Source organism: Stomoxys calcitrans, chromosome 5, assembly GCF_963082655.1.
Source record: "Stomoxys calcitrans chromosome 5, idStoCalc2.1, whole genome shotgun sequence".
Classification (NCBI taxonomy): Eukaryota; Metazoa; Arthropoda; class Insecta; order Diptera; family Muscidae; genus Stomoxys; species Stomoxys calcitrans.
In genome coordinates, this window is record NC_081556.1 from 29,897,675 (window position 1) to 29,916,381 (window position 18,707).

The window sequence follows — 18,707 nt, forward strand, 5'->3', positions numbered from 1 at the left end:
AGATGGAATTGGTCTTTAAAACAATGTCATACATAAGCCATGGTTCGTACAGCTAACTTCATAGTGAAATTTTAAGAAGACCAATGAAAATGGTCTTGGAAAATGAATCACATTTGTGAACTTTTTTGTGCGGTTTGTCTTTACAGGATAATGTTAAGGTCAAGCAACAAAACCCTTATATTTTTATACCCTCCACCATAGGATAAGGGCATACTAGCACCATCATTTCGTTTGTAACTCATCAAAATAATGATATGAGACCCAACAAAGTAGATATATATTCTTGATCTTCTTGACATTCTAAACCTATGTAGCCATGTTCATCCGTCTGCCCATCTGTCTGTCTGTCTGTCAAAAGCTTCCTGACTTTCGAAGAAGTAGAGCTAAGTGCTTGAAGTTCAGCACAAATTCTTTTTTCTAGTGCAGATGGGTTGGGATTGTAAATGGGCTGAATCGGTCCACGTTTTGATATAGGAACCACACAAACCGATCTCCCGATTTGAGGGAAGTAAAATCGGTTGATCGGTTTATATGGGAGCTTTATCAGCTTATGGACCGATTCACATCATACTTATCAAAGATGTTGGAGGTCTTTGGAGAAATCATAATACAAATATGATAAGAAGAAAGGGTGATGGGGGTGAACAAAAGGGGATCTAGACCTGAAGGAAAAGTGAAAAGTTCGAAGGATATAGATATTGGACAACGAAGGCCCTGAATGACTCGCTTTTGGCAGCATGTACTAGTGCCAAGCCAAGAGGCATACAGCGACCGCCATGGTGGACCCAGGAACTGGTTGGTACGGGAAGAACATTCTCCGACAAAGCAAAAGCCACAAGAGCACCCTACGACTGGAATGTCTATAAGGCTGACCTAAGAAAATACAAGGGTGAGCTGGGAAAGGTTCAGGACAAGTCCTAGGTGGAATGCTGCAGCTCCGTGGAGGATACATCTGCGACCTCTAAGCTAAGGAAGATCCTATCTTTGAGACCTATTACTAACTTTACTTTAATTGGCTATGACAGAATATTTGTTCCACTAGCCGAACGTAGAATAGCGGTCCAAACGCCTCGATTTTCTGCGCTCATTCTAAAATCTCTGACAACAAGTTTCGAGGTATCTCCCACCACTTGATCTTTCCATCGGGCTTTTGGTCTTCCCGGTTTGCATGTACCACAGTGTTTGCCTTCAAACGACTTCTTTGCTGGAGCTTCTTCATCCATTCTGACAACATGACCTAGCCAACGCAGCCGTTGTATTTTATGCGTGTAACTATGCTATCGTCGTCATACAGCTCATACAGATAGTGGTTCATACCTCGCCTATATTCTCCATTAACGCAAACTGGTCAATATATTTTACGATGAATCTTTCTCTCAAATACTCCAAACACTGCCTCATCTGCTTTCACAAGTATCCATGCTTCAGAACCATATAACAGCACGGATAGTATCAGTGTCTTGTAAAGTGTAGTCTTCGTCTGTCGAGAGGTGGCCTTGTTTCTAAACTACCTACTTAGTCCAAAGTAGCATCTATTTGTCGGTATTATTCTATGCTTTATCTCAAAACTGGTGTCATTCGTTTCGGTTACGGCGGTGTCGAGGTAGATGAAATTACTGACTATCTCAAAGTTGTGGTTTCCAACTTTCTCCGTTTTCTTTATCTGCTCGGTTGTACAAGTTGTAACCATCCATTTCGTTTTATTTCCATTTACTGCCAGACCCATTTTCACTGACTCTCTTTCGATTCTTTCAAAGGCTGCAGTTACTACTTCCGGTGACCGACCTATGATATCGATATCGTCGGCATAGGCGAGTAGCATGTGCTCTCTTGTGATTAGTGTGCCATATCTATTCACTTCTACATCTCGTATAATCTTCTCCAGCAGGATATTAAAGAGATCACACGATAGGCTGTCTCCTTGTCTGAAACCTCGTTTGGTACTAAATGGTTCGGAGAGATTCTTTCGTATTCTTACTGAGGAACGCGTACCAGCAAGTGTCATGATGCAGAGACTTATTAATTTTGCAGGGATACCAAACTCAGACATGGCTTGAAATACCTTTGAACGTAAAGGAGTATCGAAAGCGGCTTTGTAGTCAACAAAAAGATGGTAAATGTTGAATTGTTCTTCTCGGGTCTTTTTCAGGATTTGGCGCAGTGTGAATATCTGTTCTAGGGTGGATTTACCAGGTCCAAAGCCGCATTGATAGGGCCCAATTATCTCATTGACTTTAGGTTTTAATCTTTCACACAGTACGCTCGAGAGTAACTTGTATGCGATGAGGTGGAGACTTATTCCCCTGTAGTTGGCACATTCTGTCTTGTCTCCTCTCTTGTGTAAGGGACATAGTATGCTGAGGTTCCAATCATCAGGTATGCGTTTTTCTAGCCAGATTGCGCAGATAAGCTGATTAACGCAAACTGGTCCATATATTTTACGTAGAATCCTCGCCTTATCAGCGTGTCGCCTCCGGTCTTAAATAGTTCAGCGGGTAACCCGTCGGCTCCTGCTACTGCTACTTGGACCTCATTCTGACTAGGAGGTAAACATTCTATACCATCATCAGGGATTGGTTCTGCGGTATCCTCTTTTCCGCCAACGTCGGACACTAGCATTGTTATCTGTGTCAGTTACCAGATCTCCTTCTTTGTTTCTGCAGGAGGATGTGCCTGCACCAAAGCCATCGGTTTGATGTTTAATTCTTTGGTAGAATTTCTGGACTTCATTCTGACTCCTGTACATCTCAATACGCTCACACTCAAGTCTTTCCATTTCCTTTTTTTTCTGCGGAATAGGCGTTTCTCCGCTTTCCTTTTCCCCCATAGCTCTCTTTCGTGTGGTGCATTGCTACTGATTGCAGGGTTGCTCTATATGCCGCATTCTAGGCTTCAGTAGCATCTCGGCACTCTTGGTCGTGCCATGGTTTTCTTGGAGGAGACTTTCGGTACCCAAGTACGCATTTCGCGGCATTTTCCATGGAGTGAGCAATAATTTGCCACTGCTCCATTATATCATCGGAACAAGGAGTGCTTTCATCAAGCAGTTGGATCAGTCGAGTGGAGTATGGCGCTGCCATTTGTTGTTTTTGCAGCTTTTCAATGTCCATCTTCCGTGCAGTGTCAGATCGTACTTTCCTCGCCATGTTCAAACGGGTGCGAACCTTTTCTGCAACAAGGTAATGATCCGAATCTATATTCGCTCCACGAATCGATCGTACATCTAACACGCTGGATGAATGCCTTCCATCTATCACAACGTGATCAATTTGGTTTCTCGTGCTTTGATCGGGTGACAGCCATGTGGCTTTGTGAATATTTTTATACCCTCCATCATAAGATGGGGGGTATACTAATTTCGTCATTCTGATTGTAACTACTCGAAATATTCGTCAGAGACCCCATAAAGTACATATATTCTTGATCGTCGTGAAATTTTATGTCGATCTAGCCATGTCCGTCTGTCCGTCCGTCCGTCCGTCTGTCGAAAGCACGCTAACTTCCGAAGGAGTAAAGCTAGCCGCTTGAAATTTTGCACAAATACTTCTTATTAGTGAAGGTCGATTGGTATTGTAAATGGGCCATATCGGTCCATGTTTTGATATAGCTGCCATATAAACCAATCTGGGATCTTGACTTCTTGAGCCTCTAGAGTGCGCAATTCTTATCCGATTGAAATGAAATTTTGCACGACGTGTTTTGTTATTATATCCAACAACTGTGCCAAGTATGGTTCAAATCGGTCAATAACCTTATATAGCTGTCATATAAACCGATCTTGGATCTTGACTTCTTGAGCCTCTAGAGGGCGCAATTCTTATCCAATTTGAATGAATTTTGGCACGTAGCATTTTGCTATGATATCCAACAACTGTGCCAAGTATTGTTCAAATCGGTTCAAAACCTGATATAGCTGTCATATAAACAGATCTGGGGACTTGACTTCTTGAGCTTCTAGAGGGCGCAATTCCTATCCGATTTGGTTGAAATTTCGCAAGACGTTTTTTATTGTTACTTTCAACAACTATGTCAAATAAAGTACAAGTCGGTTCATAACATGATATAGCTGCCATATAAACCGATCTGAGATCTTAACTTCTTGAGCCTCTAGAGGTCGCAATTATTATCCGATTTGCCTGAAATTTTGTACGACGGATTCTCTCATGACCATTAACATACGTGTTTATTATGGTCTGAATCGGTCTATAGGCCGATACAGGTCCCATATAAATCGACCTCTCAATTTTACTTCTTGAGCCCCCAAAGGGAGCAATTCTTATTCGTATTGGCTGACATTTTACACAGGTCTCCAACATATCATTTAATTGTGGTCCGAACCGGACCATATCTTGATATCGCTCTAATAGCAAAGCAAATATTTTCTTATATCCTTTTTTGCCTAAGAAGAGATGCCGGGAAAAGAACTCGACAAGTGCGATCCATGGTGGAGGGTATATAAGATTCGGCCCGGCCGAACTTAACACGCTTTTACTTGTTTTATATTGAAATCTGGTGCGACTAACTACCATGCTTTTGCCGCGGCGAAATCTATCAGCCTCAACCCATTACTGGACGTTATCTCCTGAAAGCTAAACTTTCCGACTATTGGACCAAAAATGTCGCATTAAAATCTCCCAGAACGATTTTAATATCATGGGCGGGGCAGCGGTCATATTCTCTCTCTAGGCGCTCATAGAAAATATCCTTGGTCTGCTCGTCTTTGTCTTCCGTCGGAGCATGGGCACAAATAAGGCGGATGTTGAAAAATTTGGCATTTATGCGGATTTTGGCTAGCCTCTCATCCACCGGAGTAAAGCTGGAGGTGTTTCAGTCTCAAACTTACCACAAATCCACAGCCAAATTCATGCCTCGTGTTATGGCAGCAACAATATAGTTCGCCACCGTTTGGTGTTGTAGTGACGCCATTCCCAGTCCATCGCACTTCCTGTAAGGCGGTAATAGCTGCCTTGAACTTTTCTAATACACCCGCCAGCGCGTATACTGCATCTTCTCTATAAAGAGTGCGGACATTCCAGGTGCAGATCCGCAAATCATGGTTCTTTCTTCGTTTGCGTGGGTCGTCAACGTTCTCATAGTATTTCTCAGTTTACAGAGGGCGGGTTACTAGCCCAGCGCCGCAATTGTATGGGTGTTGAGGGATTGCTCACGTATTCCTCGTTGTGGCGAGCCGTTTGCTTCAAGATCCGACGCTCGCCGCCCCTAACCTGGGAACAGACGCTGATGTTGGCCATTAGTTATTTGAAGGCGCCAATAACTCGCTTTGTCATCTCGAGTATCATTGGCACTCAGTATTTAATTAAGAGCCAGTGCCACCTGACTACTCACTGAGACCCTCCTCTCGAAAAATCGCTCACTGCCCGCATTTGCAGCTACTCCGCATAAAAACGGAGCTTTCTACCATCCACAACCTGTGGACGCGCCCGGTAGCTTTCAGCTAAGCTTCCTGCGATAACAATGGAAACCAAACAAGTCGGAGCTCAAAGTTACAGCCTATGTGGTGCTCCCGTATCGGCCGGGTGACCAAAAAAAAAAAAAACTATACACTTTTTTTACATTTCATCTCAAATGCCTTAGTAAATTGCAAAATTTGAAACAGGTCCCTGTCATATTGCAGATCTCAAGCGGACTTTTTTTTTTAAACGGACCACACACGATTTTCAAAATAGCGAGGTACGTGCCAAAAACCGCCCGGACAACCTAGGTCCTTGAAATGCAAAGAACTCGCTAACATCTCAGCTCTAATCATTCCATACTTCAAAGAGATATCTTTATCTGGCATATGTCTGGCAGAATTGCCAATCTACTTTTGTTGCTTTTTCAACATATCGTCTACATTTTACATATTCTGGCAGAATTGCCAATCTACTTTTGTTGTTTTTTCAACATATCGTCTACATTTTACATATTCGGTGTGGCTGTCTGACAGCATTGTTAATTCACTGTTTTTTGTTTTTTTTTTTTTTTTGTTGGTCATACCTTGTTCACTAATCTGTAATTTTATTGTTTTCTCTTTTTTAGGACCTCCTGTTGTGGCCGAATCAATATTGGGTACCAATGCAAGACTGCCGTGTAATGTGACACCACCATTATTGGAAGATCGCGTTGCCTTGGTGATATGGTATAAAGTAGGACTGAAGACACCAATATACAGGTAAATAGCGACATAAAAATAATTTTTTATTCAAAAAAATTTTAATTTTTTTTTAATCTTGGTTTTGAAGGTAGTTTACATTATGAGGCGTCCACCAAACATATGGCCCCAAGATTGGTTATCAAATTCGTTTTCTAGTCTTAAATACATTTAATTTGAGCCACATATTGGCATGGTCGAGAAATTTATACCCTTCGGGAGGTGTTTTGGGGAAGGGGTGATGCCTAAAATTCATGGACCTGCATTTGGAAATCAAATTCGTATTCTTCACCCAAATACCTTTATTTAAGCCCCATATTGCGATGGTCATTAAAAAATTGCCGTTTGTACTCTATTCTCATATATTTGAACCTCATATAGCCATTGGCCTCAAAATGGGATATTAAATTCGTTTTCTCATCTCAAATACCATACATTTAAAACCCTTATTGCAAAAGGCAAGCATATATATCCGGTCTGGGCTATGGGCAATATTGAGCTCCACTGTCTTGAAGACCTAAAGTGTCGTGGTGAGCAAATACGTTGTTGGCTTAGCGTTGTTATGGTGGTACGACGTCCCTAAGACAGTTGGTCCCGAAAGTTGATGTCAGATTCATGGTCTAATCCCACATACCTTTAATTTGAACCCCATATTTCCAGAGTCGGCAAACATGACCGGCTTGGGGAGTTTTGAGGGATGGGCGTCCACTCAGTGAGTTGACCTTGAAAATATATATCGGATTTGTGTTTTACTCTAAAAAAAACCCTATTATTTGAGCCTCATATTGCAATAGTCAGAAAATACTTCCTATTTGGGTGGTGTTGTGGGGGTGGGGTGGCCCCACAGACACTTTTCCCGAATATTGATATCAGATTCGTGCTTTACTCTCAAAGACCTTTCATTTGAGCCCCATAATGCTATTGTCGTAAATTTGTCCCCATTGGGGGATGTTTTTGGTGAGAGGCGGCCCCCCAAATACTTGGTCCCATATTTAGATATCAGATTCGTATTCTGCATTCAAATACCTTTTATTTAAGCCCTATATTCCCATGGTCAGTAAAAACGTCCTGTTTGGGGGGTGTTTTGGGAAAGGGGTGGACCGCCAGAAGCGTGGTCCCACATTTGGATATCAGATTCGTCTTTTCCTCGCAAATACCTTTCATTTGAGTCCCATATTGCCATGGTCGGTATATATGTCCGATTTAGGGGTGGTTTGGGGCTTGGGGTGGTCACCCTAACACTTGGTCCGACTATTGGATTTCAGATACGTTTTCTTATCTTAAGTACCTTTCATTTGAGTCCCATATTATCGTGATTGGTCAAAATATATGTTTGGTAGGTTTTAGGGTGGGGCGGCCCCCCTAGGTACCCCATCCGAAATTTGGATACCAAATTTTTATTTTTAGGGTACTATATGAGAGCACACAAAATTTCGCTTAAATCGCACCACCCATCTCCCAGATCTGGCGTTTCTGAGGGTGATTTTTTTGAGGTTAGGATTTTCATGCATTAGTATTTGACAGATCACGTGGGATTTCAGACATGGTGTCAAAGAGAAAGATGCTCAGTATGCTTTGACATTTCATCATGAATAGACTTACTAACGAGCAACGCTTGCAAATCATTGAATTTAATTACCAAAATCAGTGTTCGGTTCGAAATGTGTTCATTCACCGTAACGTTGCGTCCAACAGCATCTTTGAAAAAATACGGTCCAATGATTCCACCAGCGTACAAACCACACCAAACAGTGCATTTTTCGGGATGCATGGGCAGTTCTTGAACGGCTTCTGGTTGCTCTTCACTCCAAATGCGGCAATTTTGCTTATTTACGTAGCCATTCAACCAGAAATGAGCCTCATCGCTGAACGGTGAATGAACACATTTCGAACCGAACACTGATTTTGGTAATAAAATTCAATGATTTGCAAGCGTTGCTCGTTAGTAAGTCTATTCATGATGAAATGTCAAAGCATACTGAGCATCTTTCTCTTTGACACCATGTCTGAAATCCCACGTGATCTGTCAAATACTAATGCATGAAAATCCTAACCTCAAAAAAATCACCCTTTTCATAAGATGATGTTGAGTACTTTACCTCACGCACGTATTCCGCGAATCGCATGTGTTATGTTTACCCCTAAGGCTTTAAATATATTTGGCTTGTCCACATAGACCAACGACTTCACATAACCCCACAAGAAATAGTTAAGAAACATCAAATCATTTGATCCTAGTGGCCAACTCATAGAGCCCTTTCGAGAGTTGAACCCAAATCGTTCACATGTCCATTGCTTGACGAGGTGTGAGGCATGTTTTTTTGAAACCACATATCAACAAAATCAAACTCTGCCAATTTACGCAAAAAAGTAGCATATCGTGACTTCATATAGTTAGCAGTTGATGGTAACATTTCCTCTAAAGTCGTCTTTAAAGAAACATGGACTCATGATGCCACCAGCTCTAAACTACACCAATCGGTCGTTTTTTCGGGAGGCATCGGTAACTCTTATACGGCATGTATCTGTTCTTCATATGGGACAGTTATACTTGTTTTCAAATCCATTAAGGTAAAAATGAGCCCCATTTAGCCTTTTAATATTAGTTAAAGTTCAAAATTCCTTCTTTGGGCGGTATCTAAATGAACTACCCTGCAGATTTTTCTTTTGGTACCAAGTAGAAAATTTAAATTATTTTGGAATTAAATTGAAAATTAACTCTCCCACAACTCTAAGGCAAAAGGAAATAAAATTCTGTCTCAAGTCTAAATATTTTTTCTTTCAACAAAAAAATTCTCTCCCCCAATTAAAGGGCCACCATTTAAAATGCGTTATTTCATGTTCCTTTTCCATCAACATCCCATTCCTTTAGCCCGAAAAAAAATCATTCTTTGCCAGCATGATGGAATTGCTAGGGCAACAAAACAAAAATCTTAGCAACCCAAAGTTCCTGCGGACATTTTTCAAAGTGTTCACACAATTCGATGCCAAGTGCTTACCCTTATACAAGTGGCAGCGGGGCCAGCAGCAGCCGCATCATCATCATCCGTCCGTTTTTGGCCAAGCAAGGGTAATAGCTTCATTGTTTTGTTGGCTTTTCATTAATTTGTCACAGCGAGCGCAAATACAGAGCCCAATGGTGATAAAGGAGATAAATGAGAGGAAGAAAAATAAACGAGAGAAAAAAAAATCGTAGCTTTTCCAACTTGGGTTTTTCCCACTCGCTAATGAGCTGCAAAACTATTTTCGTTGTTGTTTTTGCTGTCACATTGCCTTCGTTCTCAAGAGGACCAACTTTTTGCGACACAGCTTGCATTTGGCGGCCCCTCTTACTTACCATGGTCAGCAAGCAGTAGAGGGGAAGAGGCAGCACTCCAAAAGAAAACCAAAAGTAATGTTGATGACAAAACTGACGATAATGATGACACTTTTCTCTTAAATATGGGAGGGTTATGTTATACAGAGATAAGTATGGGGTCAGTCTGACATTTTTTTTTTTTTTTTTTGGCCAAATGAGTATAAGAAAGAAAAAGGAGGCAGTGGTGAGTGAATACTTATATTGCAGCAGTTTTGCCAAATCGGAAATGGAGGTTAAATTAAAGGCAAAAATTCCCAACAAAACTATGTCAAAGGGAAGTTGGCTTTGTCATCCAAAACGAGTAGGAAAGACAATGCTGTCGTCAACGATGATGAATTGCAATTGGATCAACTGTTAAGCCAAAACGAAAAAAAAAATTTTATAATAAAAAAGCAAAAGATAACCAAGGAAAAAATGAGAGAAGGGAAAAAAACTTTGCGAGAAAAAGAAATCTTCCCAACGCACATTAAATGTTTTTATATGAATTCCCTGGGTCCATGATGGTAGTAGAATCCAAAACCCCAACCATACGGCCCACTTGAAAACATGAACTCATTATGGACCATTCCTTCCCTCATTATTCTTAGTCCAGTTTCTTTCTTTTCTTTTTTTTGGATTCTTTTTGTCGCCTTTAGTTTCTAGATTTTTGTTGTTTTATTGTCTGACAATTATTTTAATTTCTGCCATTCTCATCTCTATTTAACACTTTTTTCTTGACTTTCTTTTGTCTCGTTTGTTCTGCGCGCTGCTGCTGACTTTAGTGTTGATACTCGAGAATCGAACTTTTCCCATGGCACTCATTGGTCGGATGAAGCATATCGAGAGCGTTTGTCATTTGCCCTGGATGGTCGAACGGGCACACTTACCATGACTAATGCCCAACAGGAGGATACGGGCGAATATCGGTGTCGAGTGGACTTTCAAAAGAGCCCAACACGTAATTCCAAAGTTAATTTAACCGTCATAAGTAAGTATTGCACAAAAGACACAATAACAGAACACACAAAGAAAAAAAAAAACAAAATCTAGCATTAAGAAACTGTTTCAATGTAAGCTTCTTAGTTTTAAGAGAATTACTGAACAAAAATTAAACCTACAAAAAAATTTAATAAGTTACGTAAAGTTCTGTCGAACCGAATCAAAGGGCATTTGACAAGTTGTTTGAACGATTTTAACAACATTTGACAAGTTGTTTAGAGGATACAAATAGAAATGGAACGATATGGGCCTCAATGGTCATAGCTGTTCGATATTGGGGGGTCGGATCAATTATTTGGTTAGGATAGGTAAAAAACACGCACCTGTCAACCGCAGTTGCCAACCGCTTCACACGTAGATCCCTGATCCATTGCGTTCGTCCTAGAAAGAAATGTGAAGAGAGAGGCGAAAGCCATTAGAGAAAGATAAAGGTCAACCCACCTCTCCGTCAGCCATCCCACACCCTTGTAGAAGTCCAGAATTATTCGGGGCTCGAAAGACTGTAGAGAGCTCAGTGAAGAGAAAAGGTGCTCACCCATAATCTTACGCCTTTTCTCTGTCATAGCGCGGCATATGCAATACAGATGCTCAACTGTCTCCAAATCCTCCTCATTCCCACAGATTCTGAAGAAATTTCCATCGCCCCGAGCTCAGTGCCATGTCAACGACCTGACATTGCAGTGGCTGGTCAGGACTCCCACCAACAATCTAACGTCAAGCTTCCCCTGCTCGAGATTAATCAACTTCCTCGTTCCGAACAACCTCGCCCAATGGGCCTTGACCGACCTGCAACCTACAACGTCAGCCCCCGCTCAGTTAGCGGGAATACACCATTCCAAACAGCTAACACCGACGGGGGTTCATCATAGGCGTCGCACTCCCAGAGCCCATTCGCGACCCAAACCTGGCCAGCACGTCAACCGCTTCGTTCCCCACACGGAACGCAACACAGTCAAGAGAAGAGATGCTTCCACATAATCTTACGCCATTCCACCGTCATCGCGGGGCATAGGCAATGCAGATGCTCAACTTCCTCCAAATCCTCCTCATTCCCACAGATTCTGCAGAAATCTTCATCGCCCAGAGCCCATCGCCATGTCAGCGACCTGACATTGCAGTGAATGGTCAGGACTCCCACCAACAATCTAAGGTCAACATTTCCCTGCTCGAAAATAATCGACGTCCTCGTTCCGGAGAACCTCAGCCAAAGGACCTTGACCGCCCTGCAGCCTACAACTTCAGCCCCCGCTGAGGCAGCGGGAATCCCCCATTCCAAACAGCCAACACCGACAATGGCTTATCATAGGCGTCGCACTCCCAGAGCCCATCCGCGATCCAAACCTGACCAGCACGTCAACCGCTTCGTTCCCCGCACGGAACGCAGCACAATTTGACAACAGCCTATGTTGGTTCATGCCTGGTATTGTGTCCCCACTTAAGTGCAGCTATCTAACCACCGCTGACAATTTTTCTGATGTTCACTCCGCAAAACAAACCAATTCCCGAAATCCAAAGAGTGTCATGTTCCTGTTCCCGCTATCGCGAGGCATTAACAAAGCAGATGCTCAACTGTCTCCAACTCCTCCTCATCCCTACAAACCCTGTAGAGATCCTCATCGTCCCCAGCCCATCGCCATGGCAGCGACCTGACATTGCATTGGCTGGTCAGGACTCCCACCAACAATCTAGGGTCAAGCTTCCCCAGTTTGAGAATAATCGAAGTCCTAGTTCCGAAGAACCGCGACCACTGGGCATTGGCCGCCCTGCAACCTACAACGTCAGCCCCCGCACAGTTAGCGGGAATACGCCATTCCAAACAGCCAACACCGACGGGGGCTCATCATAGGCGTCGCACTCCCAGAGCCCATTCACGACCCAAACCTGGCCAGCACGTCAACGGCTCCGTTCCCCTCACGGAACGCAGCACAATTTGACAGCAGCCTAAGTTGGTTCATGCCTGGTATTGTGTCCCCACTTAAGTGCAGCTATCTAATCATCGCTGAAAATTTTTCTGATGTTCACTCCGCAAAACAAACCAATTCCCGAAATCCAAAGAGTGCCATGTTCCTGTTCCCGCTATCGCGAGGCATTAGCAAAGCAGATGCTCAACTGTCTCCAACTCCTCCTCCTCCTCCCTACAGACCCTGCAGGGATCCTCATCGCCCCGAGCCCATCGCCATGCCAGCGACCTGACATTGCAGTGGCTGGTCAGAACTCCCACCAACAATCTAATGTCAAGCTTCCCCAGTTTGAGAATAATCGAAGTCCTAGTTCCGAAGACCCGCTGCCAAAGGACCTTGACCGCCCTGCAGCCTACTACGTCAGCCCCCGCTGAGGCAGCGGGAATCCCCCATTCCAAACAGCCAACACAGACGGGGCTCATCATCGGCGTCGCACTCCCAGAGCCCATCCGAGACCCAAACCTGGCCAGGTTGTAAACCGCTTCGTTCCCCGCCCGGAACGCAGCAAAATTTGACAGCCCCCACACATCCTTCACGCTTCTTGCATCTCTCGACAAGCTTATGGTCAAGCTTCTCCAGCTCGGAAACAATCGACTTCCTCGCTCCGGAGAATCTTGCCTACAGGACCTTGGCCTCAACGCAGCCTACAGCGCCAGCCCCCGCTCAGTCAGCGGGTCAGTCAGAGTCAGTCCACCATCCCAAACAGCCAACACAGAGGGGGATTCATCATCGGTACCGCCCATATGCGACCCAAACCTGGCCACGTCAACCGTTTCGTACCCCGTACCCCGCCCCCCTTTATGTACCGCAATCCAGCCCAATTTCACAGCAGCCACCCAAACATCCTGGAAGCTCCTTGCATCTCCCAACAAGCCTCAACTCAAGTGATCTGCAGCTAGGATCTTCAGCACCGCCTAACTGTCCACATAAATTGAGACAGTCTGAGAGGGCTACCGACTTAAAGTCACATTTTAGGGCTTGGGGCTCAAAAACCTTCGTGTGAAAGACACTGCAACCGTCCAAAATTCAAATGCAAATTTTTCCCATAAACATTCTACTAAGAAACAGGGGCAAATTTCTTACATATCTATGAGTGCAGTCCGATTCAAGTTTTAGCTCATTGATAAAAGGCCTGATTTTTAAAGATGAGTCCTAACAGCGTGCGGCAGTGCGACACCTCTTTGGAGAGAAGTTTTCACATGGCATTGTACCTCACAAATGTTGCAAAACCACCTCTGAAAAATTTTATTTATTTTTTTTTTCCTGATGGTCTCGAGGATTCGAACCCAGGCGTTCGGCGTCATAAGCGGACATGCTAATCTCTGCGCTTCGCTGGCCTCCCCGTCCAAAATTGTGCTGCAGCAGGCACAATTTTGTTCCGATCTTTACAAAATTTGGCATGCAATGTTTTATTTAACGTCCTCATATGTATGCAAAGTTCCACATAAGTCGGTCCAGATTTAGATATAGCTTCCATATATATTTTTTGTCCGATATTGCCTTTTAAGGCTGTAGAAGCCACAATTTTTGTACGATTTTTACAAAATTTGGCATGGGACATTTTATTCAACGTCCTCATGTGTTTGCAAAGTTTCATCGTAGTCGGATCAGATTTATATATATTGCTCCCATATATATCTTTCATCCCACATGGTCAGATTTAGATATAGCTCCCATATATAACTTTCGTCCGATATGGCCTTTTAAGACTTTAGAAGCCACCATTTTGGTCCGATCTTGACAAAATTTGGCATGGACCGTTCTATTCAACATCCCCATATGTGTGCAAATTTTTATCATAATCGGATCAGATTTATATATTGCTCCCATATATATCTTTCACCCGGTATGGACTTTTAAGGCTGCAGCAGGCACAATTTTGGTCCGATCTTTACCAAATTTGGCATGCAGAGTTTTATTCAATGTCCTCATATGTGTGCAAAGTTCCATAAAAATCGGTCCAGATTTAGATATAGCTCCCATATATAACATTCGTCCGATATGACCTATTAAGGCTGCGGAAGCCACAATTTTGATCCAATCTTTACAAAATTTGACATGGAGCGTTTTATTCAACATCCTCATACGTGTGCAAAGTTTCATCATAATCGGTTCAGATTTAGATATAGCTCTCATATATATCTTTCATCCGATATGGTCTTTTAAGGCTGTAGAAGCCACAATTTTGGTCCGATCTTTACCAAATTTGGCATGCAGAGTTTTATTCAATGTCCTCATATGTGAGCAAAGTTCTATAAAAATCGGTTCAGATTTAGATATAGCTCTCATAGATATTTTTCATCCGATATGGCCTTTTAATAGCCTTGTAGAAGCCACAATTTTGGTCCCATCTTCACAAAATTTGGCATGAGGTGTTTCATCCAACGTTCTCATATGTGTGCAAAGTTCCATAAAAATCGGTCCAGATTTAGATATAGCTCCCCCATATATATTTTTTTTCATCCGATATGGCCTTTTAAGACTTTAGAAACCACGATTTTGGTCGGATCTTTACAAAATTTTTCATGAGATGGTTTAATTGACATCACAATACATGTGCAAAATTTCATCAAAATCGGTTGTGTAGGGTATTATATAGTCGGCTCCGCCCGACTTTTGCCTTTCCTTGCTGGTTCCTTTTGCGCTTAAGTCCTTCTCTTCTACCATTTTTCCTTCTCCATACCCTTTATTTATTTTCTCCTACCGTTTTTCCTTCTCTCATAAACTTTACATTCTTTCCTATAACAAAAATTTATTAAACTCAATTACCTTGGAATGTTGGGAAAGAACTTTTTACTCTTAATTTAAAACTTAAATCCAAATTTAGACTTCCAGTCTTCTTCTTCCTATGCCTGCATACCAGAATTTTGTCTTCACACATAGAAAAATGCATGTCCCTGACGCATAATTTACAACACCTTAAAGCCTTTTTCAACGTACGATACAAGTCATGTCATGAAGAGAAGAAATGCTAAACTTTTCATTTCTAACACTTCTGCAGTCAAAGCAAAAAAAAAAAAAAAAAAGTGTAAAATGGATGAAAACTTTCAACTTAATAGCATAAAATCTTTATTTAAAATCCTCTTTTTACCCTAGACATTGATCTGAAGAGAATACTTTTCATATCCTAAATTTAGTTTGCAACAACATGTAACATTGGTTCTTGTTGTAGCAAAATAAAGTTTTGCAAAATGTAGAACAGCCAGAGGAGGAAATTCTTGGGTAAAAAGTTCGCAAAACTGTGGTTAAGGAAACTTGCCATGGTGGGCGGTTAGAAATGGGTGAGTGAATATACAAACGATTATATGGAGCATATATGCACTCTTAGCTATATGGGCCCTTTGAGAATAATAGTACGTGCATATGTGTTGGAAAACCTTCTTTCGAAAGCAAAAGAAACAGTCGACAAATGCAATATACACATTTATTATTGTATGCATTGCTTAAAGGATCTTAAAGAAATTCTTAAGTTTTCTGGAGGGAAAACAGCAAAGGATTTATTTGCGTTGGAAATATTTGCAATAGATAACATCGCCACTAACTATTCTGCAGGATATTAAAATTTGGAAGATTTGTTGGCAATATTCATATCGACAGAAGTTTGATCCAAAGTTTGACCATTTTGACTAGAATTTCAATATTTAGCTGGTGTTTTGGCAAGCAGTACAAAGATTTACATTCATGAAATGAAGGGCATAGCGATCCTGGAAGGGGAATGCGGAGGGAAACAAGCCGTAAGGCTCTGGGAGCTTTTAACTCCTGCAGGAGGATGTTCGGCAGAAAGTGGGGGTAACCCCCAATATGATTTATTGGATGTATACGGCCATTGTGAGACCAGTTCTAACCTATGGGGCACTGGTATGGTGGAGAGCCGTGGATAGGAGGACTCGCACGAGGGAGTTCAAGAAGGCCTGCATTGGACGGCCACTGAGATTCGCACCGCAGGCCATGTCTGTAGGCGATGCTGGATATGCAGTCCATTGGGGCCTATATTCGTAACTGCCCCACCAAGGTCGCGCTTAGGGTAAGGGAGCTCGGCATGCTGCAGAAGGACAGGTGCGGCCACAGTTCCATCCCCTATGCTATTGATTCGGAGGGTAGTCTAAAGAGGAACTCTGACTATCTGCCACGGGTACCGATTGGAATTGGGAAATTCAGGGATCGTTTTCGTGGAAGGGATGAATGGACGGCGAATGCTGTGTTTATGAGACCTCGATCTTCACCGATGGCCTCACGTTGGAGTGAGGGACTGGTTTGGGGGTCTACTCCAATGAACTCCACATCGGTATAACTCTGAAACTACCTGAGGATTGTACGATCTTTCAGGCAGAGGTCTGTGCCATTACAATAGCCGCAAGAGAAACTCTGGAAAGGGATCTGCAAATTGCAAAATTTGCTGGGGCAAACTTTTCACATATCACAATGAGTAAAGTCCAATTCAAGTTTTAACTCAAAGATAAGAGTCCTCCTTTTTATGGCCGAGTCCGAACGGCGTGCCGCAGTGCGACTTCTCTTAGGAGAGAAGTTTTACATAGCATAGTACCTCATAAATGTTGCCAGCATTAGGAGGGGGAAACCCTTATCTGAAAATTTGTATACCCTCCACCATAGGATGGGGGTATACTAATTTCGTCATTCTCTTAGTAACTACTCGAAATATTCGTCTGGGATGCCATAAAGTATATATATTCTTGATCGTCGCGACATTTTATGTCGATCTAGCCATTTGGACGGACAGACGGACGGACATGGCTAGATCGACATAAAATGTCGCGATGATCAAATGTCGTCCGTCCGTCTGTCTGTCGAAAGCACGCTAACTTCCGAAGGAGTAAAGCTAGCCGCTTGAAATTTTACACAAATACTTCTTATTAGTGTAGGTCGGTTGGTATTGTAAATGGGCCATATCGGTCCATGTTTTGATATAGCTGCCATATAAACCGATCTTGGGTCTTGACTTCTTGAGCCTCTAGAGTGCGCAATTCTTATCCGATTGGGATGAAATTTTGCACGACGTGTTTTGTTATGACATCCAACAACTGTGCCAAGTATGGTTCAAATCGGTCCATAACCTGATATAGCTGCCATATAAACCGATCTTGGGTCTTGACTTCTTGACCCTCTAGAGGTCGCAATTCTTATCCGATTGGAATGAAATTTTGCACGACATGTTTTGTTACGATATCCAACAACTGTGCCAAGTATGGTTCAAATCGGTCCATAACCTTATATAGCTGTCATATAAACCGATCTTGGGTCTTGACTTCTTGAGCCTCTAGAGGGCGCAATTCTTATCCAATTTGAATGAATTTTGGCACGTAGTATTTTGTTATGATATCCAACAACTGTGCCAAATATGGTTCAAATCGGTTCATAACCTGATATAGCTGCCATATAAACCGATCTGGGATCTTGACTTCTTGAGCCTCTAGAGGTCGCAATTATTGTCCGATTTGCCTGAAATTTTGTACGACGGATTCTCTCATGACCATTAACATACGTGTTTATTATGGTCTGAATCGGTTTATAGCCTCATATAGCTCCCATATAAATCGAACTCTCTATTTTACTTCTTGAGCCCCCAAAGGGCGCAATTCTTATTCGGATTGGCTGACATTTTACACAGGTCTCCAACATATAATTTAATTGTGGTCCAAACCGGACCATATCTTGATATCGCTCTAATAGCAGAGCAAATCTTTTCTTATATCCTTTTTTGCCTAAGAAGAGACGCCGGAAAAAGAACTCGACAAATGCGATCCATGGTGGAGGGTATCTTTTACTTGTTTCTGATGGTCTCGCCTGGATTCGAACCTAGGCGTTCAGTGTCATAGGTGGATAAGCTAACCTCTGCGCTACGGTGGCCTCCTTGGTGAGGGATCTGCCGCCCACAAAACTTATCTGGACTGTTTGACGAAGCTCAAGGCCTTGGTTTCGAGAACGGTGAGGGCGAGCTATATGGCGGATTATTTATAGTCCCTGGATGGGCTACGGGTCCACGAAGTGATGCTGATATGTTTGCTTAGACATAAGGGATTACTGGGAGGAAGGGGCGTACGTTGTAGGGGCATTGTGCGAACTAGTCCCCGGTCTTGCCTACGTTGCATTTGTCGAACTGCTGAACATAGTAGAGAAAGTCCAAATGGTGTTTTAGGCAGGCACCTGCCACGATGGCTTAATCCTGCAGGGCTTTTAACCCCGGGTGAAAGCAATGTGTCTACCAACATCCCCATACATAACCGAAGCCAGTATGAGTATC

At 42.7% G+C, this 18,707-nt stretch overlaps 1 protein-coding gene across 5 annotated transcripts in view; it reads left to right on the plus strand.

Moving 5' to 3' along the window:
• Window positions 1-18,707, plus strand: part of LOC106093722 (nephrin) — a 442,943-nt gene that overhangs the window by 290,552 nt on the left and 133,684 nt on the right. For all 5 annotated transcript variants that reach the window (XM_059368603.1, XM_059368606.1, XM_059368605.1 and 2 more), the window contains 2 exons: window positions 6,040-6,172; window positions 10,271-10,476. In XM_059368603.1, the coding sequence (XP_059224586.1) occupies window positions 6,040-6,172; window positions 10,271-10,476 (339 nt within the window). The remainder of the gene's footprint in view (window positions 1-6,039; window positions 6,173-10,270; window positions 10,477-18,707) is intronic.